Source organism: Odocoileus virginianus, chromosome 27 (assembly GCF_023699985.2).
Source record: "Odocoileus virginianus isolate 20LAN1187 ecotype Illinois chromosome 27, Ovbor_1.2, whole genome shotgun sequence".
NCBI lineage: Eukaryota > Metazoa > Chordata > Mammalia > Artiodactyla > Cervidae > Odocoileus > Odocoileus virginianus.
The window spans coordinates 39,732,098-39,758,877 of record NC_069700.1 but is presented as its reverse complement, the minus strand read 5'-3'; the positions used below and the strand labels follow the sequence as shown (position 1 = coordinate 39,758,877).

Here is a 26,780-nt window from a genome sequence, read left to right as displayed (position 1 = left end):
AAGTATAGTTGGTTTACAATATTTATTTCTGCTGAACAGGAAAGTGATCCAGTTTATGGTTTATCACAAGATATTGAATGTAGTTCCTGTTCTCTGCAGTAGGACCAAGGTTTTGTCCATTCCTTATGTAATCCTTTGCATCTGTTAACCCCATACCCTGAGTCCATCCACATACCATCCCCCAGCCCCCGTTCGGTTCTCCTGTCGGGTGTCTGTTTCGGAGATAGGCTCTTTGTGTCTTCTTTTAGGTTCCACGTATAAGTGATATCATATAGGGCTTGTCTTTCTCTTTCTGACTTATTTCACTTAGATACTGAATTCTTTGCTTTGCACTTTGAAAATGGTGTCTATTTCTTTCCTAGGAGATTTTCCATTTCAAAGAGTTCTCAGTAGCAGATTTGCTGGAAAACTGAATGTTGGGTAGGATTAGAATCAGCCAATAATAATGCTATATTGCAAATGCAAACAAAATAAGAGGGCCTTAAAAGGAATGTCGTTTACTTCTCTCTTATGTGGAACCCAGGCTGGCTCCACACCAATACTAGAAACACCACCACTGTCAACAGCCCAGACTTAGGGAGCTGCCTTGTGGTTCAGGATGTTGCTTGAACTTTATCCATCAGGTCAGCCAAGAGAAAGGAAGAAAGAGGGAAGAAGGGATACAGGGGAACCAGGCATCTTTCATAGAAAATTCCTAGAAGTTGCCACAGCACACTTTTGCTTTCATTTTATTGGCCAGAACACCATCATTTGGCCATACCTGCGAAGCAAGGCTAGAAACTGTGGTTTTTTTCTCCCAAGCAACAATGAGACTCATCAGAATCAGAGTTTCTGTTACAAAGGAAGAGAATCACCAGCGGGCTCTGCTACACGCTGTCAATTTGGGAAGGACAGTCTAATCTTCCTACCTGATAGGTTGCAACGGGGAAACCGATCAGAAAACATTTTGCTGATTGACAGTTGTGTTCACATGAGGCTGTCAGCCTTCCTCCCCTCCCAGTCCTTATAAACCCTTGGGTTTGTAGGGACGTCTGACGTTTACTGACTGACTGCTCACGGCTGTGTACAGATAGCCGCTGTCTTAGGTCGACCCCCAAAGCCTTTGCTGAGAAAGAGCAATCCTAGCAGCCCTGCCTGTCACTGTCTTGCGGTGCTTCAGAGTTGCATTGTTTGAGGGTCTGCTTTTCTGAAAGTAGACTCTCCTTTCTTTCCTATTTTGCTCCCTAGAAGGATTTTCCCCCTTTGTTTTAGAGTAGAAACAGTCTGAAGGTGTATTTTAGCCATTTCTGGCTCAAGACTGAAGTAGTTGTGAGACATTGATTCTTCCCCAGACCACGTACAGTGGCTGCAGAATTTTTCTCTTAGGACTTCTCTTGAGAAAATAGCATGACTCATTGTGGTTCTTGTAAAAAGCGACTTTTCTGCCTGTGTAGTAGGGTGGAAAGATTTGATTTACAATTAAACTTGGAAATGCAAAGAAAATATTTTCTTTTGAAAGGAAAGCCTCTGACGCAGTTGGTGGGAATGGGAGTCGGTGCAGCCACTGGAAAACAGTATGGAGGTTCCTCAGAAAACCAAAAACAGAGCTACTATATGACCCAGCGGTCTCACCCCGAGCGTATATCTGGACAAAACTGTAATTCAGAAGGATCCATGTACCCCTGTGTTCATACCAGCACTGTTCACAATACCCAGGATGTAGAAACAACTAAATGTCCATTGACAGATGAGTGGCTAAGGAAGATGTGTACATGTACACACACACAGACACACACACACACACACACACACAGACACACACAGACACACACACACAGACACACACACACTAGAAGATGGAAATAATGCCACTTGCAGCAACATGGATGCAACTGGAGGGTGTCATGCTAAGTGAAGTAACTCAGAAAGAGGAAGACAAAGACCCTATATCTCTTATATGTGGAATCTGAAATTGGACACAGATGGACTTACCTGTGAGACAGAATCAGAACTTGGACACAGAGAGCAGGCTGGTGATTGCCAAGGAGGACGGGTGGGTGGGGAGGGCTGGACCGGGAGTTTGGGGTTGGCAGACGGAAGCTGTGACATGTAGGATGGATAAACAAGGCCCTACTGTGTAGCTCACACAGCTGTATTCGGCGTTGTTTGATGAAACATGATGGAAAAGAACATAAAACAGGATGGAAGTGGTTTGTTTCGGTTCCAGCTGCTCCGGTGTCTTCGGTGAGCCCCAGCCTCTGACTGGTGGAGGAAATGTGCACAGTTGTGCCTGTTCCCAGGAGTAGTGTTCGCGGCCGTGTGAAAGCCTCTGTGGTCCCGCGTGTCCCGGTCCGGCCGCTGCCCGCCCCGCCCTGCCTCCGGCATCTGGGGGATGGAGCCGGCTTCCGAGACGGCGCCCCTCGGGGGGAGGTGCTGGTCCCGCCGCGTGCTCACTCCACTCAGTGGCCCTGGCGGCTGCTGATTCCAAGTCAGTCACGTGGACTCGGGGCTCAGGCCGTGTCCTTCCCTTCCTTGACTGCCCTGCAGGGCTGCAGCCACTAGGTCTGCCTAGGTGACCTGCCCCGCCGCCTCGTTCAGAGCCCCGGGGGACCTCTGGCCAGGCGCGGCCAGGCTCTCAGGTCCTGCCGCTCTCAGGCTGCCGGGAAGGACCACAGTAACAGGAGGGGAGGCCCGGAGCCACCTTCTGCCTCCACGCCACTGCTCACGTCTCCCGTCGTCGCGGCCTGGGCAGGGGCATCCTCTGACCCTTGGTCCAGCCCCTGGCTCCTTCCTCTCCCACAGTCTGCCTGTCCGAAGCCTATACCGCGCTCCCATAGCTGGTCCTGTGGCTTTGATGTCAGGCTGAAAGGGTGTGTTTTCTTCCCTAGAGGAGCATTCCATGAACTCCTGACGAGGGAAAGGAATAAAGCAATTTGTAAATTTCTCTCTCGATAGTAGCCTGGCTAGCAGAGTTACATGGTTCTGCTGAACAGTCCCAGTGTATCAGCTGAAATGACTCTCCATCTTGTGATAACATTTCTGTGATTTTTTTTTTAGGGTGATGATCTCTTTGTGTCTAGAGGCAAAGGAGAACTGATGAATACTTTTCAAAATACTATTTTATGACACTTGATTTTATGGTGTGTGAAAATTTCAGTGTTCCTCTTTAAAAAAGTTTTTGTTGGAGTGTAGTTGATCTCCAGTGTTGCGTTAATTTCTGTTGTATAGCCAAGTGGCTCGGTACATGTATACATATATATGCTCTTTTTCACATTCTTTTCCATTATGGCCTGTCACAGGATGTTGAACCTAGTTCCCTGTGCAACACAACAGTCCTTGCCGCTCATCCATCCTGTATGTAACCCCCGCTTCCCTGGCAATGCAGTGATCAGGACTCGGCACTCTTGCTGCTTGGCCCCCAGTTCAGCCCCTGGTTAGGGAACTGAGATCTCAAAGCTGCTTGGCAAGACCCTGCCCCCCCCCCCCCCAAAAAAAAAAAAAACCAAAAAAAAACAAGGAAAAAGTGCAAATCAAACCCCAGGCCTTCCCCCTCCCCGCCCCTTTGGCAACCTCAAGGCTGCTCTTTATGTCTTCTGTTTTATAGCTGTGTTCATTTGTCTTACATTCCACACATATATGATACCATTTTGTGATTGTTTTTCTCTTTCTGATTATTTCACTTAGTATGATAGTCTCTAGGTGCATCCATGTTGCTGCCAGTGGCATTATATTATTCTTTTTTCATGGCCGAGTAGTATTACCTTGTGTTTCTGTTTTTATGCCACATCCTCTTCATGCATCCAGCTGTTGAAGGACATTTAGGGTGTTTCTGTGCCTTGGCTATTGTAAAGAGTACTGCTGTGAACCGAGGTGTGCGTGTATCTTTCTGAGTTACAGTTTCGTGTGGTGTATGCCCAGGAGTGGGGTTGCTGGATCACGTGGTAGTTCTGTTTTTAGTGTTTAAAGGACCCTCTGCACAGTTTCCCATAGCAGTTGCGCCGCTTCACATTCCCACCAGCAGTGGAAGAGGATTCTCTTTTCTCCATACCGTTTCCAGCACTTACTAAAATTTCATTGTTCTTAAATTTTTCAGTCTCAGTCAGCCTCTTTCCTGGTAGTTTTAGCAGAATATGGGGTTTGGTGATCCAGAGATGGGTAAAGCCGATGACTGGCCAGGTGGGGTTGGATAAACCACTGTTGGGGTCTCAGTGATTCCGTCTTTAACTGTGAGTCCGTACCTACCTCACAAAGATGGGGTGTGTATAAAGTGGGAAAGCCACATGCTGGGACGTCTGGGGTGCAGGTGGCCCCACTCATGCTCGTTCCCACCACCCGTCTGCTCCACCCCGGCAGCTTCTGCTGTGGTCCTTCTGCCCAGGAGGCCGTCTGCCCCGGGGCCCACGGGTCTTCACAGATGCTCGGGATGACGCCGGCCTCCTTCGTCTGATTCCCCTCTACTTACAGTCAGTCAGTTCAGTTCAGTTCAGTCACTCAGTCGTGTCCCACTCTTTGTGACCCCATGGACTGCAGCACGCCAGGCTTCCCTGTCCATCACCAACTCCCAGAGTTTACCCAAACTCATGTCCATCGAGACAGTGATGCCATCAAGCCATCTCATCCTCTGTCGTCCCCTGCTCCTCCTGCCTACTTATTGGTCAATAGGCTTCCCATTCTGTGTCCAGGTTTGGTTTATTGCCTCCTTAGACACGAAGTGCCTTGATGTCAAGAGCTGTGTTTTTCACACTCATATCACACCCTGCACTTTCCCTGTTGCAAAAGCTCCAGTTAGCCTCTCCTTCGCACTTGCATATTTAATGCTTTTGGGGATATTTTCTATAGTTCTTGGGCACACTTGGTAGCTGAAAAAAATAGGCATTGGTTAGTGTTACCAGAAATTAGTGAACTAAAAAGTCTGATCTCATCATGTGTACTTTATAATCCTATTTCCTATCTGATCCTTTCAGATTCTGAAAAGAACCCAGATTCTAAATAACTTGTAACTAGCTTAAATTATTCAGGACTTGTAAAATCAAAAACATATGTCTTAATTTAAATACCTTTCCCACATACAGTTTTGACTGAGAAGTATTTTTAGATTTAACAAATTTATCTTAGAACTATGAAGTCATTTCATCTATCACTAAAATATTTATGGCTCAGAAGTATTTTTTGACAGTTGGTTTGTGGAACTCCAGACCTAATATATGTGACATTTCAATTTTGGTGGCCATGTTTATATAGCTCTTGGGTCTTCTCAAGGGCTGTATCCTCAGTTATTATAATTAAGCTATCTCAGATTTCACATATATTTAGCTAGTGAATATTCATGAGGCTCGGGAGAGGATAAAAGAGAGAGGGTCCATGTTCAGAGTCAGTTGAGCACATATACACTTAAGGCCTGTACTGGATGACCTGCTAAAATAAATTAAGTCTGGATCTCTCAGCAGAGTGACAGACCCCAGAAAGAATGAGTCACGCAGACCCCATCTGAAGAATAGAATTACAAAATTGTATAGCTATAGAAGTGGGGAAGGACAAGATGGGGTAAGATATGAAGAGCTACCAACTATTGTGTATGAGGCAGGTAAGCAACCAGGAGATATGGTACAGCCCAGTGAATGTTGCCAGCACTTTACAGTAACGATAAATGGAATATAACCTTTAAAAATTGTGAATCACTATGTTGTATACCTGTAACTTGAATAATCCAGTTCATCAGCAATACCTCAAAAAAGCTATCAATTAAAAAAAAATGAAAAAATTGTATGAAGTCAGACAAAAATCTGCCTTTACTGTGAAAGTCAGTATATTTTGCTTATACTTTAAAAAAGGTCAGCCTCTAGAAAATAAGCTTTGTATTTCTTCTGTTGAATTAATGAATTTCCTTTAAAAAGGTTTACTTTATATGAAGTTACAGTATGTCCACCAGAGGTCCCTTGGAGGGTATATATCACCATCTAATACTTGCATTTATTTTTCATCCCTGTTGAGAAAAGGCACAGGAAGTTGTTGTTGTTTATAAATTTCATCATCAATAGAAGTGGATTTCTGAAAAGGTTCACATAGATAGAAGGTTCTGTTCTCAGAAGCGTTACTATGGTCTTTGTTGCAGGCCGCATTTTGCAGCGGTGGGCGTGTGAGTGCTGCGGGTTGCACTGCGCCTGGAGCTGGGTCATCAGTCTTGTTTCCATGGCAGCGGGAGTCTGTGCCCACGATTCAGGTTCTCTGGCTGCTCCAAACCTCATGCTGTCCACTTGCGGTTACTCTTCTTGTTATCTCCCTAAAAATCTTCTCCAGGGAAAACTGGTTAACTTGCTTCAAAAATGGGTTCAAAAATTCACTATTAGAGGTAGATCTACAGCTTCTGAAGCTGCAGAGGTTTGCAGAGGCCCTGCAGGGTGCTTGGTGATGGTGGTATGTTGACTCCAGGCCCTGTTTGAAACAACTGCATTTAAATTGATCCCGGCACCAAGAGGGGTTCCTGTTTTTTGCTAAGCATTCTTCTGTTTGCGTGGCTTTCATGATATATTTCCAGTTGTTCTTCAAGTCTTTGAAATGGGTGGTATTTTCTCCATTTTACAGATGAAGAAAATAATTTTAGGGGGTATTATTAACTTGCTGCATCCTATGGACACATCAGGTGGCCCACTGGTAAAGAATCCACCTGCCAATGCAGGAGACATGGGTTTAGTCCCTGCATTGGGAAGATCCCTTGGAGAAGGAAATGGCACGCCACTCCAGTACTCTTGCCTGGGAAATCCCGTGGACAGAGGAGCCTGGTGGGCTACGGTTCATGGTGTTGCAGAGACATGACTGGGTGACTGAGCGTGCACACACAGGGTTATTAGCAAGAGAGGGCGTGTGAGGCCAGGTCTTTCTGCCTCCAGAACAGGTGTGCTTGGCAACCACCTTGCTGAAGCTGGGAGGAACCTGCAGTCATGCTCACCGTCCTTCGGGCCTCGGCTCCGTAGGTTGCCTGTCTTTACGGCCTCGCTTCTGCACGCATCTGTACTTGATCCATGTCTGACATCGCACCCTTGGTTCTCAATATTTTGCCTTTTCTGCGATCTGTCTTTTTTGCGAACCAGTTATACTCTGCATCTCCGTGCCCCATATATTAAAAACTCAGACAAATATAAATCAAAGAGATGAAGCAAAACAGATGAAACTCAGCCTTGTTTGCAGTAGTGCAGATGGCTGTGACACTGTTGGAAAATGCCAGCATCCGTCCACAGGTGAGTGACGGAGTAAACCGGGGCATCCACACAGTGAAACACCGCTCCGTCATCATAGGGAACAGATCACGAGTACACGGCAGCGACACGGACTAATCTGAAAAACGTGAGGCTGGCGGTGCCCTGGAGCCCATGCTCCGCAGTAGGAGAAGCCGCGTGAAAGGCCCAGCTCCGCAAATGCGGAGTACCTTCCGCTCAGCCCAGCTGGAGAGGAGCCGTGGGCAGCGGTGGAGGCCCAGCACAGCCAAAAGATGAAGGAAAAAAAAAAGCCCCCCACAATGTGAGGCTGGGGACTTCTGGGTGGCCTCGTGGTTAAGAGTCTGCCCTGCAGGGCGCGGGCTGCGGTTCAGTCCTTGGTCTGGAAGCTGAGCTTGCACCGCAGAGCAGCTCCGTCCACGCTGCAACTGCATAGTCCCTGTGTCACCGTGAAGATCCCGGGACACAGCAGGGCTGCCGGGTGACCGCTGAGGCTTGGCAGCCAAATAAAGAAATAGGTTTTACAAGCTGAGCATTGATCATTAAAAAAAAAAATGTTAGCCTGAGTGAAAGAAGCTAGACTCAAATTGATTCTATTTATGTGAAATTTCAGAACCTGTAAAACTATAACAATCAAAATCACGTTGCCTTTGGGAGGGGTGTGGGGTGGACTGCAAGGGGCACAAAAGTGTGGAAAATATTTTCTGTCTTGTTTTGGGTGCCAGGCATCCTGGCAAAGAGTTTCTGAAACTCTCTTAGCTGAACACTTAGTATTTATTTTGTTTAAAAAGTAAAATAAGGCTAAGGTTCTTTTGCATAATTCATGGCATTTGTCATGCAGTTTTGCTAGTTCTGGCTTCCAGTCTCTTTTCCTGCCGGACGGAAGCAGGTATGGGACATAACGTTTGTAGGCATCCATGCCTAGCACTTTGTGATATTGGGGAGGAAGAAATATTTCTCTATCTTTCTAGGTTCTGCCTGGTCCAAGAATTAAATTGATAGGAAACAGGTTAACAGGAGAAAATTAAACAAAAGTTTAATAACATGTATTCATGGGTCCCTTAAATCTTCAGCTGAAGACAAACGAGGATATGGAGGTGGGGGTTTGGGACTTGAAAGGCAGGAGCGGGAGTTCACAAGAAGAGGGAAAAACAAAGGTTTGGTGAGTAAATGTTTGCTGGGCCAGGCAGATGCAGTGGGACGCGGGGTGGACTCTGCCCCTGGCCCTGTTCCCTGACCACACGTAGCCGTATTCCTTGCAGATAACTAGAGATAGCTGTGTTCTGGGTACAAGCCTTCTGTCTAAACTCTTCAGTCAGCTGGGGGGAAGGTCAAAGTTTCTTCCTGAGTCTTTTGGGCATTGATTGTTTTCAGCTGGAAAGAATCCAGAAGCCAGAGAGGCCTTTTGGGTTGGCAGATTTTGTCCCTCTATAGTGGGTTCTCAAGATACTGTTGAATGCAAGAAATACTACCTTCTGAAAAAATCTGGTCCATTAGGAAAAAAAGAGTTTGTTTGGAATAGTGGGGGCCCAGGAGGATGTTTAACATGGTCTTTCAGTTCAGTTCAGCTCAGTCGTGTCCGACTCTTTGTGACCCCATGAATCGAAGCACGCCAGGCCTCCCTGTCCGTCACAAACTCTTGGAGTTTACTCAAACTCATGTCCATCGAGTCAGTGATGCCACCCAGCCATCTCATCCTCTGTCATCCCCTTCTCCTCCTGCCCCCAATCCCTCCCAGCACTAGGGTCTTTTCCAATGAGTCAACTCTTTGCATGAGGTGGCCAAAGTATTGGAGTTTCAGCTTCATGTCTTTAGGTGCCCGGAAATCTAAGCTTCATAGAAGATGCAGATCAAGCCTTTATGAATTTAGTTACAGAGATTTGCCTACAAGAAAAGTGAAGACTGAGTTTGTATATTTTTAGTGGTTTGCTTTGAATTTTTTAGTCTCTAGATGTCAGGTGATGCCTACAGTTTAAACCAGCATCATTTCTCTAACCGTCTCCCCCTTGGTTTTGGAATAGTTTTGGGCTGGAGCAGGCCTCTGACTCACACCTCTGACCTTAGGGCTGTGAAAGTACTTCACTGCTGGAATAAATCTGAGTTTACAAATTCCATTTCAGCAGCCAGGCAGAGATGCTGAACACTCAGTTGAGTTTTGGCTAATGAGCCACATGTGGTGCCCTGCACTCTAGGGGAGCCAGAAGCTTGTCTCCTGGGAAAAATTCCCCATTTAAAGGCAAACTTTAAATGTTTGCCTGAGTCTGGCGTTTCACTCCCAGCCATCCGTGTTTATGATGACACCAGGAGCAGTCAGGAATGGAAGGCGTAAGACATTTTTGTACAAATTGAGGGGTTCTCAAAACAAAACTCCCACAAGAATGCCTGCTATACAACTTTTCCTTCCAACTGTAAAAAATACATTCCTTGAGGAAAAATGGGAAGAAAATACTGATGCTGTAACTGGCATTTTCATACCCTGGAAACTGTGCACTGTTTAATGAAAGCATGATCATTTTGTTCCCATGCTGGAACTGAGTTGCTCACTTTTCTGTCCTTGGATATTGAAATTATTTCACATTTTCCTGTCAATAGGTAATAAGAGCTTCATAAATTTTAAGTACCAGGCAAGGTTTATATTTAGTGTTTTTTTTTTATTGATAATCTTTTATTGTTATACAATATGAGGCAAAGAAGTTGTAATTATCTAAAAATTATATGGCCAGAAATTTTTAGAGCCACATACAATAAACAGGGGAGCATGCATAGAAGAAAGAATGGGTTCTTTTTTAAAAAAATTATTTTTTAACTGCATTGGATGACTTGTTGGGACCAAGAATTGAACCTAGGTGCTGCAGGGAAAGCTCTGAGTCCTAACCACTGGACTGCCAGAGAAGTCCTTTCATTTTTTTTTATTGAAGTAGAGTTGATTCACGATGTCGTGTTGGTTTCAGGTATATTTAATGTTGAGATGACTGTTTCCTTGTATAAATCTCAGTCTGGGTTTTGGATTTTCTGTAGCTGTATTCCAGAGGCAGTGTGGCCTCAGGGTCGAGAGTATGGGAGCTGAGGTCATCTTCTGTGGTTGGTCCCAGATTCTCTCTACTAATCCAGTCAGTTCAGTTCAGTTCAGTCACTCAGTCGTGTCCGACTCTTTGCAACCCCTTGAACTGCAGCACACCAGGCCTCCCTGTCCATCACCAACTCCCAGAGTCCACCCAAACCCATGTCCATTAAGTCTGTGATGCCATCCAGTCATCTCATCCTCTGTCATCCCCTTCTCCTCCTGCCCTCAATCTTTCCCAGCATCAGGGTCTTTTCCAATAAATCAGCTCTTCGCATCAGATGGCCAAAGTATTGGAGTGTCAGCTTCAGCATCAGTCCTTCCAATGAACACCCAGGACTGATTTCCTTTAGGATGGACTGGTTGGATCTCCTTTCAGTCCAAGGGACTCTCAAGAGTCTTCTCCAGCACCAGTTCAAAAGCATCAATTCTTTTGGTGCTCAGCTTTCTTTATAGTCCATCTCTCACATCCATACATGACTACTGGAAAAACCATAGCCTTGACTAGATGGACCTTTGTTGACAAAGTAATGTCTCTGCTTTTTAATATGCTGTCTAGGTTGATCATAACTTTCCTTCCAAGGAGTAAGCGTTTTTTAATTTCATGGCTGCAATCACTGGTGGGCTGCCGTCTACGTGGGCATCTGCTACCACTGGCACATGATCCTTCAGGTTCTCTTCTTTGTTCTTTGAGCCCTGACTTCCGTTATGTAATGTGTCATCAATAAGTGTGCTTTGACGTTCTTCTTTTGGGGGGCCAGGATAGACATGCTGTTTTCTTATAAAGACGGGTGGGGAGGGGTCATGGGATTGGAACGTTTGGAACTGCTCTTCTAATAGTATATAATAAAGGTGCATAGAGTCTTTAGAAAGTCTGGGAAGCGTCTCTGAGGAAGCACTTTTTCAAAACTCGCCTCTGGTTTTCAAGGAAAAAAAGCTGGTTGACAAGGCAAGAGTTCTGTAGGATGTGGAGGCTTGGAATGGTCAACCCAAGGTGATGTTCTGTTGGATAACCTGGGGAGAAGCTCTTTGCTCCTCTGACTTCAGTCAAAGCTGTTTTACTTCCTTCCTTGTTATCTGGGGTGTTCTGGGTGAGCTCTGGTTGGGAGAATGCAGCCCTGGCTAACGCAGGTTTGAAGATTTTCTCCGTACAAGGTGACATAAGCCCGGGGGGTGGGGGTGTGGAGCTCTCCTGGCTCCCAGATGCTTAGTCATCTGCCCGCCTCTCTTGGTCATCAGCAATCCTGGGGTGGCCTGTGGGAGGGTGTGGTGGTTACGGTGGGGGTGATGGGGGTGGTGATAGTAGTGATGGGGGTGGGGGTGATGGGGGTGGTATAGTGATGGGGTGGGGGTGATGGTGGGGGTGGTAGTTGGGGGTTGTCATGGGGGTGATTATTATGCTGGGGGTGATGGGGGTGGTGATGGGGGTGGTGATAGTGATGGGGTGGGGGTGATAGTTGGTGGGGGTGGTGGGGGTGATTATCATGGTGGGGGTGGTGGGGTGGTGGTAGTGTTGGGGTGATGGTGGGAGTGGCAGTTGGTGGCTGTGGTGGCATGATGGATTGTGGTGGGGACAGTGTGGGGGGTGGGGTGGGATGGTAGTGAGTGTGGTGGTGATGGCGGTGTGATGGGGGTGGTGATAGTGATGGGGTGGGAGTAATGGGGTGGTGATAGTAGTGATGGGGTGGTGATGGTGGTGGTGATGGGGTGTGGGTTGAATCACCTGATTTGTGGCTCCTGAAGTCCATGGGCATGCTTCCTGATTCTGTAACTAAGACAGCTGCCCCCACAAGCCATAAACTACCCTGAAATAAAAGCCCTGGGCAGGAGGCAGTCTCTGTGAAATAAGCCTCGGTTGACGTTTTCCCAGTGGCTGGGGGGCTTGTTTTTGGTGATCTCCATCTTCTTAGCCCGCTGCTGACTCCCTCTGGGTCTAGCCCAGCTCTTACAGGAGAGAAAGCACACGTGAGTCACCCTGTAATTCCACAGCCTTGGGAAGCGAGTGTAACACAGATAGAGACCTGTGCGGACTTACTGTCCTACGTGGTGACTCAGAACAGCAGCGGTCACGTACCTTCCAGCAGTGTAGCTGCACCGGGAAGGTTATTGGTGTTCTCCTGTGCCTGTGTTTTTAGGAGGCTCAGGTGGAGAAGGTAGATTAAAAGCAGATGCTGGGAGTTGTGTATTCAGTTCTTGGCCGGTCCTGAGAACAGGTACCAGTAGAGCCTTCTTCCGAGCAGAACCCATCAGTGCCGTTTGGTTTCCAGCCGCCGACCCCGTGGATCCTGTCCCGGATGCGCAGCTGCCGCTCTGACCGCGAGCTCGCGGCGGAGGCTGACGGCGGGCGGCGCGGGAGGGCGTCTGGGGGCTTCGTGCGGCTCCTGTTCCGCCTCAGCCTGCTGAGCACATTGCCCCCGGCCCAGCCCGGCCCTGCCGCTGGATTCCTGACAGCCTGCGCTGAACCAGACTGCGTTTTGTTCCGTGGCGATTACACTTAGGGGGCGATCGCTGAATATTTTCTGTTACTGGTTCTCCTTTCAGGGTCTCTAAAGACTCATCACTGCTATCCCAGGCTGGGCGCCGCCCTCGGAGGAGGCGTCGCCAGCTGCTCCGCCCTTCTCCTCCGGCCTCGGCTCTCCTCCGTCCCAGCCTCCCCCCTCCCCCTCCCCCCTCTCCATCCCCCCCCTTCCCTCCCCCCTCTCCATCCTCCCCCCTCCTCCCCCTCCTCCCAGCCGACTTCTCTTGCAGGGTATTCGATACATAAATAAATAAAAAACTTGAAACAGTTTTTTTCCTCACAGTTGTTAATAGTCCTACATCCTACATCTTTCTTGTAAAAGAAACACTCCATCTAGAAATATGCAAAATGAAAAGTGAAATTTACCAGCACACCCCCCCCCCCCCCCCCCCCTTCTAGTTTCAGCCCCTTTGATGAAATGGCTCTTTCTCAGTTTGGTGTATATTCTCTCTCTATATATATATATAATTTCACATTTTTCCCACTTAACTGTATATCTTGCAGTCTTTTTATGTCATGCTGTACACATTTTCCCTTGTTGGTATTCTAGAAGGTGGATTAGGTATAATTCATTCATCTAGTCTCCTACTGACTGACATTTAAGTGGTCTCATGTATTTTGCTGCAGTAAACATCTTTGTATGCTGATCCTATATATACAAGTATTTCTTTAGATTTACTACAGGTAGAATTGTTCATGCAGAAAGTTGTATCCATTTTCATTTGTTGGATCCTGACAAATTGCCCTCATAATTTTTTTTTGCTATTGCACATATGGAGCTGTCTGACTCTGCTCTAGTTACTGTCATTCTTATAAAATTTATGCTGGTGTGAAATCTTTTGCTTCCTGTATGTTTCTTGATTGGAAGCTGGGGCAGCCTTTCCCTGAATCTTTTTCATTCCTCCTCTGAATTGTGTGCTGACATCATTTGTAGTTCGGGAGGGACTGTCTTTTTATCTTACTGATTATTAATGGGATTTTTCATCTACTTTGGATATTCTTGGTGTGTATTATATATATAGCATATATTTTCTTTGTCATTTTTTAAACTTCATTTATAGCATCTGTTGTATCAGGGCTTCATCAGATTGGTCAGCCATTGATATGTTCATTTTTTGGGGGGGTGTAACTAGTTTTGAAACTCTCTTCCTACCCAGCTATTTTAAAACGTAATTTTTAATACTTTCTTCTAAATGGTTTGTTTTAATTTTTCTCATTCTCCTTTCTGGTTTTCTGTAGTTTGCTCTCATACTGTCAGGGAGGATACATCTGAAGATTTTATTATCCTGTGTGTCTGAGATGAAGCTGTCTTCATTTCCTTGGAAGAAAGTTTAAGGGTTTCTGAAAGAGTAAAGAGCTTCTCTGTGAAGATGATCATTTAGATGTGCCATTAACTCCTTTTGAAGTGTGACTTTTAACCATACTTAGATCTAGCAATAAACTGTAGATCATGCTCTGACCAAGGAGGAACTGTGATAGAAAATAATGTCAATTTCTTTTTGATTCAGATCTTAACAAATAATAGCTTTAGAAAACACTCAGAAAAATCATTGGCATTAGGAATTTAAACGGATGAAAGCAGTAATGATAAAAGGAGAGCCCTAGAGTTTTGATGCTGTCATTTCTTGTAGAAGAGGAAGAATTCTGTTTAAGTGAAGAAGAATTGAACTTAAGAATGAAGAAAAGAGAACCTCTCTCCCCTAAAGTGTTAAACTGTGTGCATCATGCAGAGCACGAGATGTGCTGTAACTGGAAGTAAGGACCCCAGAGCTGGACCAGGCTCCTCGGTGGGGGACCAGGTTTAGAGTCAGTGGGACTTTGCAGTCGTGACTAAGCTGAGGAGTTACTGGGAAATAACACTGGTCTACTTTCATCCATGGAGTCCTAGGATATTTTGCAGTCTTATTATTTCTAATGATCAGTGGCATGATTTTGGTGGAATTGTCCTGAAAAGAATCTTGCTTTTAACCAAGTGGGTTGGGGGAAGGCTTGGCTAGGGCTCCGAGACATCCAGTTTCTTCCTCCTCATCTGTGGTCCCACAGAGGCGGGGCACGCAGACCGATGGACCAGCTGGAAATTGGATGTCAGCTGTGCTCATGGGGACATCATGATGCTTCTGTTATTGGGGAAGAGTTTTCAACCAAAATGGGATTGCGCCTGCAATCCTCAGTCCCAGTTGTGGGTGAAGGTCCTGACAGGTGGGCTGGGCTGCTGTTACTGGGATGAGGCCCAGGGCCCGAGCGATGGGGGTGAAGCTCACAGCGGGTGGGGGCTTGTAGGGGCCGTGGCATCGGGTCTGACTCCCACCCTGCCCTCCTGAGCTTCCTGCTCACAGCCTGTCAGTCTCAGGAGCTGGTCGTCTCACCAATCCCAGCTGTTTCTTCTAATCCCGGTCTCACTAATCCCAGCTGTTTCTTCCAGCCAGTTTTCCTTCTTCTGTAAGAAAAGAAATCTTACAGCTTCCCGCCACTGCTTTCTCTGTGTTGTATCACAGAGGTGCTTCCTGGCAGGAGCAGGGAAATTCCCTAGACCCCCTTTCCTCTGCCTCCCGTCTTCCCTCTCACAGACTCCACACTTCATCTTGTCTTTTACTCCCACTGATCCCCTTCCATCTATCTCTCCCTTCTCTCTCTCTCTTTGGATAGAGCCTTTTGCCAGGTGGCTCCTAGTATTCCAAAATTCACACCTGACCATTATTAGTAAATGCAGAGATCTCATCCTTGTCCTAAATTCCATTGTGACCCCCTGGGAAGCCCTCCTGAGTATCCTTCCTCCACCCTCTAGAATCACTGATCTGCAGAAGGTGAATTCCATCTTTGATGTATCCCCACCACTGAAGATCTGGCCAAGCCTCTCGCCTTTTCCTTTTTGTTAGTTTATTTTTTAAAAGCTGGTATTTTGTTTTCTGAGTATGAAATAATACTGAATATGCTTTTGCACACTGCATCTTCTCCCCACCCTCTGCCCTTGGTGACTGTGTGATCCTGGGCAAATGTTTAAGCTCTAAGTGCTTCAGATCCTGCTGTGAGTGGGTGGCATGATCCCATGACGGATTTTGTTCGCATGCCTGGCAGTCTATGTGTGTTACATGTCTGTAGGTAAAAATAGTACCTGGCACATAGCAGGCACTCCGAGTGTTTGCTAGCGTTATCACACTCTTTCAAGAAAGTAGATAGGCTGAGACTTTGTGGTAGTGGAGTCTGGGGCTCTGAAACAAGACAATTGGAATGGAAGAGAAAGTGAAGGATACTTCACACTTTTGTAGAAGTTGATACAATTTTGTCACAGTCTATTTGTAGTAGACTTAGCAATCCTACTTGAACATCTCACAGCACATTCAAAGCCACTGTTCGTCTGGCTTTGTCTTTCCCCTTGGCCTGGTCAAAGAGGCAGGTTCCCTGTTGTCAGATGTTTGTTGTTTGTGGAATTACTGTTTGCACAGTTTCTATTGGAGCAGGTGTGTTTGTCTAATGTCTCAGACAAACAGAGTTGTGCTGAGGGCAGTTGGTCTGGTGTTTCTTTAGAACAAAGGTCCTCATTTCTTGACATTTTTCTTCATGCTTGAAAGTGAAGTCCTTTTAAATTGGAGACTCCTTGTTTTTCCTGCATTATTAGATTGGGGCTTCTGTCATTTGATGACACAGGAAAGAAGTGGGTTTTGGCATCAGATTTCAGGTTCCACTTAGGCTGTGAAATCTCAGGCTAGTTTCTTAATCTCCCCAACCTTGTTTGTGACATCATTAAAATGTGAATGTGCCATCCAGCTCCAAGAATCATGGTGAGATTCACGTGGAAATGTGTGAATGTACAGAAAGAAATACCTGACAGTGGTATTTCTCCTGAAGGACGTGTGTCCAGCCTATAAAGCTCAGCTTCCTATATAAATCACCTTCATGGTGTGCATGTGAGAGATGAGTTAAACTAGTTGAGCTGGTTGTTTTTCTTTTTTTTTTTTTTTTAATCCCGGGGGAATCCTGCCTGGGGTGTTAGAGGAGGGAATGTGATGAGCTGGTGCAGGAGTGAAATCTAACATCTGATTGGTTTGCCCGGCTGCAAAAAAAAGTTAGGCATGCACAACTTTCTTTTCAAGGGACTTCATTTGAACAGCTCTAAGGGTCAAAGGAGAAAGAGATGATTTCGTTTCCTTTTAGTAAGAGTTGTCTGCGTCCCAGCAAAATAGTGGCGGAGGCGGGCTTTGCTCATGTTTGTTTAAAAGGGGGAGTTGACTGCTTGTGAGTGGGAGTGTCTAGTCAGTGTTTGCCCTCCTGTCCAGAAACTTGCCAGAACTCTGACACATGAGTGCTGGTACGGAAAGCTTAGGGAGCTGCCGGACAGATTTCCCGCGGAAGGATGGGCCAGGTCCTGGGGGACGATGGGGACTGGAGCTCGAGGCTGGTGGCGCTGATGTGCTGCATGGGTCAGTAGCCACCTGTCCGCCGGCCTCCGCGCCGCAGGGTCGGGGGCGGGGGGCATGCAGGACCCGGTGGGTCCCACGGCGGGGCTGTTGTAGGCTGCGGGGCTCCTTCCAGAGTCTGGGCGGGCTTCCTGACCACTCCTGCGGCTCCCTGGACAGGACTTCCCCCTTGTTGGACCTAGCGCATGCATTGAGATAATCCTATAGTTATTTTATGGGTGATATGAAGTGGTTTAGCTTTGATTGGATTTTACCGAAGACCAGTGTAAGTTGTGATAATCGGTACTCTTTTTTATACTTTTTGTTTTTTCAAACTCTGCTGTTGTTTGCCTTCTTTGTCATTGTGGAATGTCAGCCACATTGTACTTTACCAGGTGATCATAAATGTATGTTTTCATTTAAAACATATTCTCTAAATGGAGTGCTTTTCCAACAGAGGAATGTTTTAAAGCTCCATTCAGAAAAGTAGTTTGTAAGCAGAATCAGTTAATAACTCAAAAGAGTTTTTTCCTTTGTGTTGCCTTAGCAACGTCACCCTAAATATAAACCTCAGCGTTAGACCTCCCTCGCTGAAGTGAAAGAAAGAGCCATTATGAAACTTATAATTGGAAAATTAGATGGTGTCATCTTGAATACTCCCTCTTGAAATAATGTGTGTGGAAAGTGGTAGATCACTGTCTGCCCAGACTTCAGTTGTTCTCAGGTTGTAAGTTGCTTTCTAGAAGAAAGTTGAGCCCCTGATTCCACATTAGCTCTTTGCTCATTACCATAGCATCCTGGGAGCCTCTGAGGGTAAAAGACACTCTTTTGGTGTACTTGAAGGGGGCTTGTCTAGGTTTATCATGACTTAAAAGGTTAGATTATTATTGTTAGAAAACAGTATCAGAATCTACGAATCATGTGTTATTTAGTTCAGGTTAGTCTTTGTGCCTTAGCCGGTACTTTAGCTGTGGGCCATAATCCCCACATACTACCTCAGTATCGACCTGCTAAATGTCTTAACACCCACCTTACATTTTCAATACTGCTTTTGAGCTATCAACCACAACAAAACGTCAGTGATCAAAAAAACCTCTATATGGTTGTATTATGTAAGTCTCTCATTTGATCATTTGATGTAATCAGCTTTCTTAATCTGTCACGTGGCTAAGAAATTAACCAATACATGAGTAGTTTTTAAGAACTTGTGTTCTGTTCTTCATGTTCCTTAAAATATAGGACTGGTTTTTATTAATTGAGAAAATAAATAAATATATATATATTTAAAAGGAAAAATCAGAATTTAGTAATCATTAAATATATAATTAGATTGCTTCTAATTTTTCATTGTACATTATGCAATTAACATATTAATGTGTATGGCTTTCCATAACCCAAGACATATATTTTTATTTTTAAATTTATTTTTTTTGAACTGTAATTGATATATAATATGTTAATTTCTGCTCTACAGCGGAGTGATTCAGTTACATGTATATATATATACATTCTTTTTTAAAAAATAAATATATTAATCATTATGTACTAATAGGAGTTTATATGATACACATGTTAAATTTAATGGGACAGAGTAAATTTGTTAGAGTTCATATTATCATGGTGGTTTAGTCGCTAAGTCATGTCTGACTCCTGCGGCCCCGTGGACTGTTGCCCGCCAGGCTCCTCTGTCCATGGAATTCTCTAGACAAAATTACTGGAGTGAGTTCCCATGCCCTCCTCCAGGGGATCTTCCTGATCCAGGGATCGAACTTGGGTCTCCTGCATTTCAGGCAGATTCTTTACTGACTGAGCTACCAGGGAAGCCCTCATATTATTATGTGATGATTCAGTAAATAATAAAAATTTGGTAGATAGGTATAGGAATGCTTTCATCTTACGTTTTTGTAGCTTGATATGGAAGCTGTCTGTTCTTGAATTGTAAGGATTTTTTAAATGTAGTTTCTTTAAAAAAGCGTTACCTTTGACTGCACTGGGTCTTCATTGCTGTGCATGGGGTTTCTCTAGCTGCGGCGGGCGGGGGCCCTCTTCATTCTGGCGCGTGGCCTTCCCATTGTGGTGGCTTCTCTGGTGGTGGCGCATGGGCTCTGGAGCACAGGGCCATCAGGGAAGTCCAGATTGTAAGGATCTCGAATGAATAGTACACCTTAGGTTTTTGCCTTGACGATTTAACATTCAGTTCAGTTCAGTTCAGTCACTCAGTCGTGTCCGACCCTTTGCCACCCCATGAATTGCAGCAAGCCAGGCCTCCCTGTCCATCACCACCTCCTGGAGTTTACTCAAACTCATGCCCATCGAGTCGGTGATGCCATCCAGCCATCTCATCCTCTGTCGTCCCCTTCTCCTCCTGCCCCCAATCCCTCCCAGCATCAGGGTCTTTTCAAATGAGGCAACTCTTTTCGTGAGGTGACCAAAGTATTGGAGTTTCAGCTTCAGCATCAGTCCTTCCAACGAACACCCAGGACTGATCTCCTTCAGGATGGACTGGTTGGATCTCCTTGCAGTCCAAGGGACTCTCAAGAGTAATTTAGCAGTAGAGTCCTAGATTTTTAACTGGATGGTGTTCATATGGATGTTGCCTAGGTAGTACTCCCCCAGCCCACAGCGTTTTCTTTATTGGAGGTCAGAGCAGCATTGCTGAGGTGTGATAGGAGCCCTCGACGGTGGTGAGCAGGTGCCCTCGTTTGCGCTCGTCTGAAGTCCACAGCCTCGGCTCCCAGCAGCACCTGTGTTTGGGGGTGCTCAGCACTCCCCTTGGAAAGGCGGCAGGATTTCGGGGTAGTGGGAGCAGTTCTGGGAGAATCGCAACACTTGGGTTCTAACTAGGCCTCTTTTAATCTGAAATTATGAGATCAGGGTTTCTTCTAATTTACTTTTTATCGAAGTATAGTTTAAACCCTGAGTCACTGCGCTGCGTGCCTGAGAAGCTGATGCAGCGTTGTGAATGTGTTGAGTTGACGAAAAAGTTCATTTGGTTTCCACTGTTCTGGTAGCATTTAGTTGTCAGTGGACATACTCATAATATCTAAATCAAGCGTTGAACATCATTCACACTTGTATATGTGCATACACACAGACACACACACACACAACACACACACCACACATACCACCTCTTTATCCATTCATCTATCAATGGACGCTTTAGGTTGCTTCCATGTCTTGGCTGTTGTAAACAGTGCTGCTATGAACACTGGGGTACTTTTCAAATTACATTTTCCTCTAGATATATGTCCAGGAGTGAGATTTGCTGGGTCATATGGTCTCCAATACTTTGGCCACCTGATGCAAAGAACTGATTCATTCAAGGCAGGAGGAAAAGGGGACGACAGAGGATGAGATGGTTGGATGGCATCACCGACTCAATGGACATGAGTTTGAGTAAACTCCGGGAGTTGGTGATGGACAGGGAGGCCTGGCATGCTGTTACTCCTTTGTTCTTGCCTTACATGCTAATTAGCTGCTAAGTGCTAAGTTGCTTCAGTCCTGTCTGACTCTTTGTGACCCTATGGACTGTAGCCTGCCAGGCTCCTCTGTCCATGGGATCTTCCCTGCCCAGGGAATGAACTGGCATCTTTTATGTCTCCTGCATTGGCAGGCAGGTTCTTTACCACTAGTGCCACCTGGGAAGCTACTTAGGTTATTTCTGATCGCTTTAGAAATAGCAAAGCTGAAAGATATTTATAGCATCACTATTGCTTCAAGAGATATAATAGTAATATATACCACCATATCTAAGTATATAGGGGATGATACCTTGTTATCCTGGGGAGGATTGTCCTTTGAGAAACATAATTAATTCACATCACGGGCATATGTTTGTTGAGTGCACAAAAGCTTCATGGCCTCTACTATGGGGTAGATAAAGATGACTAAGGTCTGGTTTGTGCCCCAGGGGACTAGCAGGGGAATTCATAAATATTTTGTGGATGGTGATACTGGTTAACAATTATTGATGCAATTGGTCTTGGCAGAATAGTTATATGCACAATGCCTGCGGTTCTTATGTTGCGGATCGGGCCAGTTTCTTTTTTTGTGTATGCACCGCATGGCACGTGGGATCCTGGTTCCCCAACCAGGGATCCAGCCCTCGCCCCTGTGGGAGCTTCGAGTCCCAACCAGTCTCTGGACTGCCGGGGAAGTCCCAAGGCAAGTTTAATAATTTTAGCATAAATTCTAAGCATTTATATTCAGATTCAGCAACCTTCTATCTCCTTGGTCAGCTTTTCTAGTGTTTAATACCCAGTGTGAAGTTAAGAATGAGACTAGGGGATTCCCTGGTGACCTACTGGTTGGGACGCTATGCTCGCTGCAGGGGGCACAGCTTCAGTGTCTGGTTGGCGGAAATGGGATCCCGAGCGCCACAGCCAAAAAAGTTACACTAGAGCTTTGCTCACTGAAAGGGAATGTATTATTGACAGTACCCAGTGATAGTCTCTGTTCAGGTGTCTTTCTGGTTCCTGCTGACATTGATGGGAAGTGGGAAGGATTTCCAGGGGATACTTTGGGGAACAAATGCTTGTGAAACACCAGGGAAGCTACATGGTCTGCCCCCTTCCTTTCATGATGGCATTAAAGGGTAAGAGAACTCTTAAGTAACATGCCATCACTAGGTAGCTTGCAAAGAAGTGAATCTGAACAAACCTTTGGATTGCTTTACTAAAATTTATTTATTCATTTCTTTATCACTGAACATTTATTTTTTTTTCAAAACTTTTATGTTGAAATAGTTACACTGATTTATATTGCCACTGATACATTTTGTGTACAACCATCACTCTAGTTTTAGGATAAATTTTAGAAGTGGACTTGCTGGGATACGGCATGTATATTTTTAAGACTTTTTGTATTTATTGGCAAATTGTCCTAGAGCAGCACTCTCCGGTAGAAATGTTTATGATGGGGGGAATTAGGGTAAAGCACATAAGTACTCTTCCTACATAGGACAGGCATTTTCTTTTTTTATTTTATTGGATTATAGTTGATTTGCAGTGTGTGAGTTTCAGGTGTGCAGCAGCGTGATCCAGTTGTTCGTATGCACATGTCCATCCTTTCTCAGATTCTTTTCCCATTTGGTTGTCGCAGAGCATTGGGTAGAGTCCCCGGGGCATACAGGAGACCCTTGCTGATTGTCTGTCTGACATATAGCAGTGTGTGTACACTGGCCCTAGACTCTTGATTTGTCTCCCACCTCGTATTTCCCCTGTGGTAACCGTACGTCTGTTTTTAGCGTCTGTAAGTCTGTTTCTGTCTTGTGAACAAGTTCATCTGTATCACCTTTTTAGATCAGCAATGATTCAGTCATACGTACATTCCTTCTTATACCCTTCTCCTTACAGTTTATCGCAGGATACTGAATGTGGTCCCCTGTGCTGTGCAGTAGGATCTTGTTGTTTGTCCATCCTGTGTAACCGTTTGCATCTGCTGATCCCAAACTCCCGTTCCTCCCCCCAGCCCCCTGGGCCACCACCGGCCTGTTCTCTGTGTCTGTGTCTGTGTCACAGGTAGGTTTATTCGTGTCGTATTTCAGATTCCACATTTAAGTGATACCATATGGTGTTTGTCTCTCTGTGTCTGACTGCCTTCACGCAGCGTGATTCTCTCTAGGTCCATCTGTGTTCTTACAGCATCGTTCTTTTCCTTGGCTGAGTAGCATTCCATTGTAGGTATGGACTGCATCTTTATCCACTCATCTGTGGTGTACATGTAGCTTGTTTTCACGCCTTGGTTGTTGTAAATGGTGCTGCTGTGAAGATTGTGGTGCATGGGTCTTTTGGAATTATGGTTTTCTTGGTATGTCCAGGAGTAGGATTGCAGGATCATATGGTCACTCTGTTTTTAGGTAAGCGTTTTCAGAGGCACTTTCCTTCCTGTTAAAGTAGTTTATGGGGACTCAGGGACGAAGAATGAGGAGGGAAAGAGATGAAGAGAGTGAGGCCTGTTTGCCGCCAAGGAAAGGATGGAGATGTGGACCAGTGAGAGGAAAGGAAAGAGAGGAGGAGAGAGGAAGAGCCGTCCCCAGATGCAGAGAGAGGAGGAGGGGGCAGCACGCAAGGATTCCTGCCTCGGAGCGGACAGGGAGCAGGTGTGGCTACCAGCCTCCTCTCTAGGCATTGGAGATCAGGGTTCTCTTTGAAATGATAACGTGATAAGCCAGAGTATTCTAGTGCTTGTCCTCCTAAATCATAAGACCTCCCTCCCCATTCTCTGAACCGTGTCTAGAAACCAGGACAGCATCACCCTCCATGACAAGGATCTAGTGGCGTGTTCCATTGTTACCAGATGGTTCAACACAGGGAATCTAGCAGAGAACTGCTTGGTTTGTAATTCAAGCCAGAGGACATGAATTCAGTCATGCCTTTCAACTTTATGTGTTTGCGAAATAATTGCCGGCAAATCTTTTAACTGCTGGAGGTCTTGGTCTCCTCTTCTGTGAGATGGAAATAACCCTACCTTTTGTGGTCTTGAAGACCAAGTGGGATGTAATCTGTGGCCAAGTGCTTTGGGAAGTTCATGCAAGGGCTTGCCCTCAGCTGGTGGTGGCGGAGGGGGTGAGAGGGCTTCCTGATGGTGGTGGTGGGGTGGGGGGTGATGCAGCAGAGATCAGTGCTGGCAGATGCTGCATCAGGAAGAGGTCTTTCAAGCCTCACGGTGCCAAAGCTTGGCAAGAAAATTCAAGTGCACTAAACAGTACCTTTTGAACATCTTACTTTTCTTTATTTGCATAATGATAATGAAGGTCTCTTCTTCTGGATTTTTTACTAACCTTCTTTTATATCTTTTCTCCCCCTTCCAGATGAACGGGACAAAGTTCAAAAGAAAACATTTACAAAATGGATAAATCAGCATCTCATGAAGGTCAGTGTGTGTTTCTTTTGCATCTTGGGATGGTTTTGCAGACTTTAATTTATTGTACTATACTTTAGTATATGCCTCTGAAGAAAAACCTTTCAGTATCAGCTGCAGACTTTCAGTTCTAGAGTATTTCACGTTCATTTCAGGCATCTCTTGTTACTTGGTGTGTGGCCTGTGGGTCCTGATGGGGGTTGGAGACAAGTGCCCAGTGATGGCGGTGTGGTCCGTGACCTCAGTCCAACCTCTCATTATTAGGCTCTCCAAAATCTCCGCAGGTTAAGAAGTATGTAAATATTTACATGTTAGGGTGTTGAAAACTGCAGTTTTTAATAACTTTTTTTCCCTCTCAAGATTCTAGGCAAGTTCTGGTGTCAGATTCATGTGGATGGTGGAGAGTTAGGTGGGAATAAAGATGGGTTATAGACAGAAGTCTCGACTCAGTTTTCTAGTACTTAATGTGAACCAGAAGTTGATGCTTATTCTGTGTTTCTCTGTGATGTGGTTAATAGTTGTGGTTCTTGATTAATATTTGTTCATGTCCCATGGGTCACTTTGAGGATCTGTTGTAGGCTCTCCCCAGAAATACACATGTGCACTGTGCGTGCATACAGTTTCTTGGTATTATTGGGTCCCACCAATCCAGTAATCCTATAAATCTCATCTAAGGACCCCATGGGATTTCACAGTTAACTTAGTCGCCTTTTTTTCGCTTTTTATGGACAGTCCTGAAGTCAGAGGAGGGTAGTATTTTCAGTCTGTTGTTTGGGACTTGGAGAGACTTTTCTCACATAGCAACATTATGGTAAAAGTGGTTATATTCTTAGGCTGTCCTGGAGATCCTATTTAAACCATCATGTAGCTTAGGGAGATGGTGCCCATACTATAATCACATCTAATAACTGTCTATAAAAAGTGATGCTTATTTCATGGAGTATGCCAGATGGCCGAGAGAAGCTTTAGTCCTCTTTCTCATCACCCATGGACAGAATCCCTCCCCCAAATCTGGTATGCCCCTCAGGTGAGCCATGTCATCCACTCCCCATCTGAGGGTCAATTTGTGGGATTACTGCTGGGATTTCTGCTCCTCATCCTCTGATGTGTTGGTCAGAGGTGGACGCCCTCTGCTTTATGACTTTCATAAGGAAGTGTGTTGCGACTTCTAAGGAGAGTGTCACGCCAGCAGTCTGCCTGCCCTCCGCCTGCCTTCTGTGTCATCCTGTGTGTCCCGTGCCTCCCGTGAGAGCGGACCCTGCACAGGCTGGAGCAGCGGGGGGCTGGTGTGAGGGTTGGCGTGTGGGATGTTGGAGCTGAAGACTCTGACAAGACGTTTCCATTTCTGAGATGAGTCCAGGGGAAGTGAGGTTCTGGATGAAGAGATGCCCCTTTGGTCTGGCAGTCTTTTTTTCAAGAAAAATTTTTATTGAAGTGTAATTGATTTACAATGTGTTAATTTCTGCTGTATAGCGAAGTGACTTAGTTATACAGATGTGTACATTTTCTTCCCTGGTGGCTCAGTGGTAAAGAATCCACCTGCAATGCAGGAGAACTTGAGTTTGATCCCTGGGTTGGGAAGGTACCCTGGAGAAGGACATGGCAACCCACTCCAGTATTCCTGTCTGGAGAGTCCCATGGACAGAGGAGCATGACAGTCCATGGAGTCACAAAAGAATCAGACATGACTTCGCAACTAAACAACAACATACATTTTGTTCAGATTCTTTTCCATTCTGGTTTATCAGAGGATGCTGACTGTGCCGTGCAGTGGGACCTTGTCTGTCCATCCTGTGTGTGAGAGTTTGCATCTGCCAACTCCACACGCCCGCTCCATCCCTCCCTTTCCTTCTTGCCTTGGCAGCCACAAGTCTGTTCTCTGTGACTGTGAATCTGCTTCTGTTTCATAGATAAGTTCCTTTGTGTCATATTTTATTTATTGTTTAGTTTTAAAAATTTTAATTGGAGGATAGTTGCTTTACAATGTTGTGTTGGCTTTGGACGTACAGTGGTGTGAATCAGCCATAAGTATATGTGTATGTGTGTGTCTGCAAATATATATCCCCCTCTTTAGCCTCCTTCCCAGCCCCCTTATCCCACCCTCTCGGTTGTGCCATATTTCAGATTCCTTCTAAGTGCTATCATGTGGTATTTGTCTTTCTCTTCCTGACTTACTTCACTTAGTGTGATGATTTCCACATCCATCCATAGTGCCGCAAATGCCACCTCTCATTCTCAGATGGTTGAATAGTATTTCATTATATGTGTGTACCACATCTTTATCTTTTCATCTGTTAATGGGCATTTAGATTGTTTCCATGTCTTATCTATTGTGAATAGTCCTGCTAAGAATATAGGTGTGCATGTAGCTTTTTGAATTACAGTTTTGTGCATATTTGTGCCCAGAAGTGGGATTGTAGAATTATATGGTAGCTCTAGTTTTAGTTTTTTGAAGAACTTCCATACTGTTTTCTCCGTAGTGACTACACCAATCTACATTCCCACCAGCATTGTAGGAGGGGTCCCTTTTCTCCACTGCCTCTGCACTGTTTGTTATTTGTAGACGTTTTAATGGTGGCCATTCTGATGGTGTGAGGTGGTCCCTTGCGGTAGTTTTGATTTGCGTTTCTCTAATAATCAGTGATGTGGAGCATCTTTCCATGTGCCTGTCGGGCCTGGCAGTCTGTGTGGCTGTGGCCGTCGGGGGGTAGGGATACAGAGGGTTGGCTGGTGTCTCTGGAGTGTAAACCCCA

The 26,780-nt window shown here is 45.4% G+C and overlaps 1 protein-coding gene across 15 annotated transcripts in view; it reads left to right on the top strand.

Moving 5' to 3' along the window:
- Positions 1-26,780, top strand: part of DST (dystonin) — a 513,682-nt gene that overhangs the window by 192,454 nt on the left and 294,448 nt on the right. For 14 of the 15 annotated variants that reach the window (XM_070456721.1, XM_070456720.1, XM_070456704.1 and 11 more), the window contains one exon: positions 23,978-24,039. In XM_070456721.1, the coding sequence (XP_070312822.1) occupies positions 23,978-24,039 (62 nt within the window). Of the gene's footprint in view, positions 1-17,081; positions 17,188-23,977; positions 24,040-26,780 lie in introns of those variants that run through there. The other variant, XM_070456708.1, reaches the window with a different exon arrangement.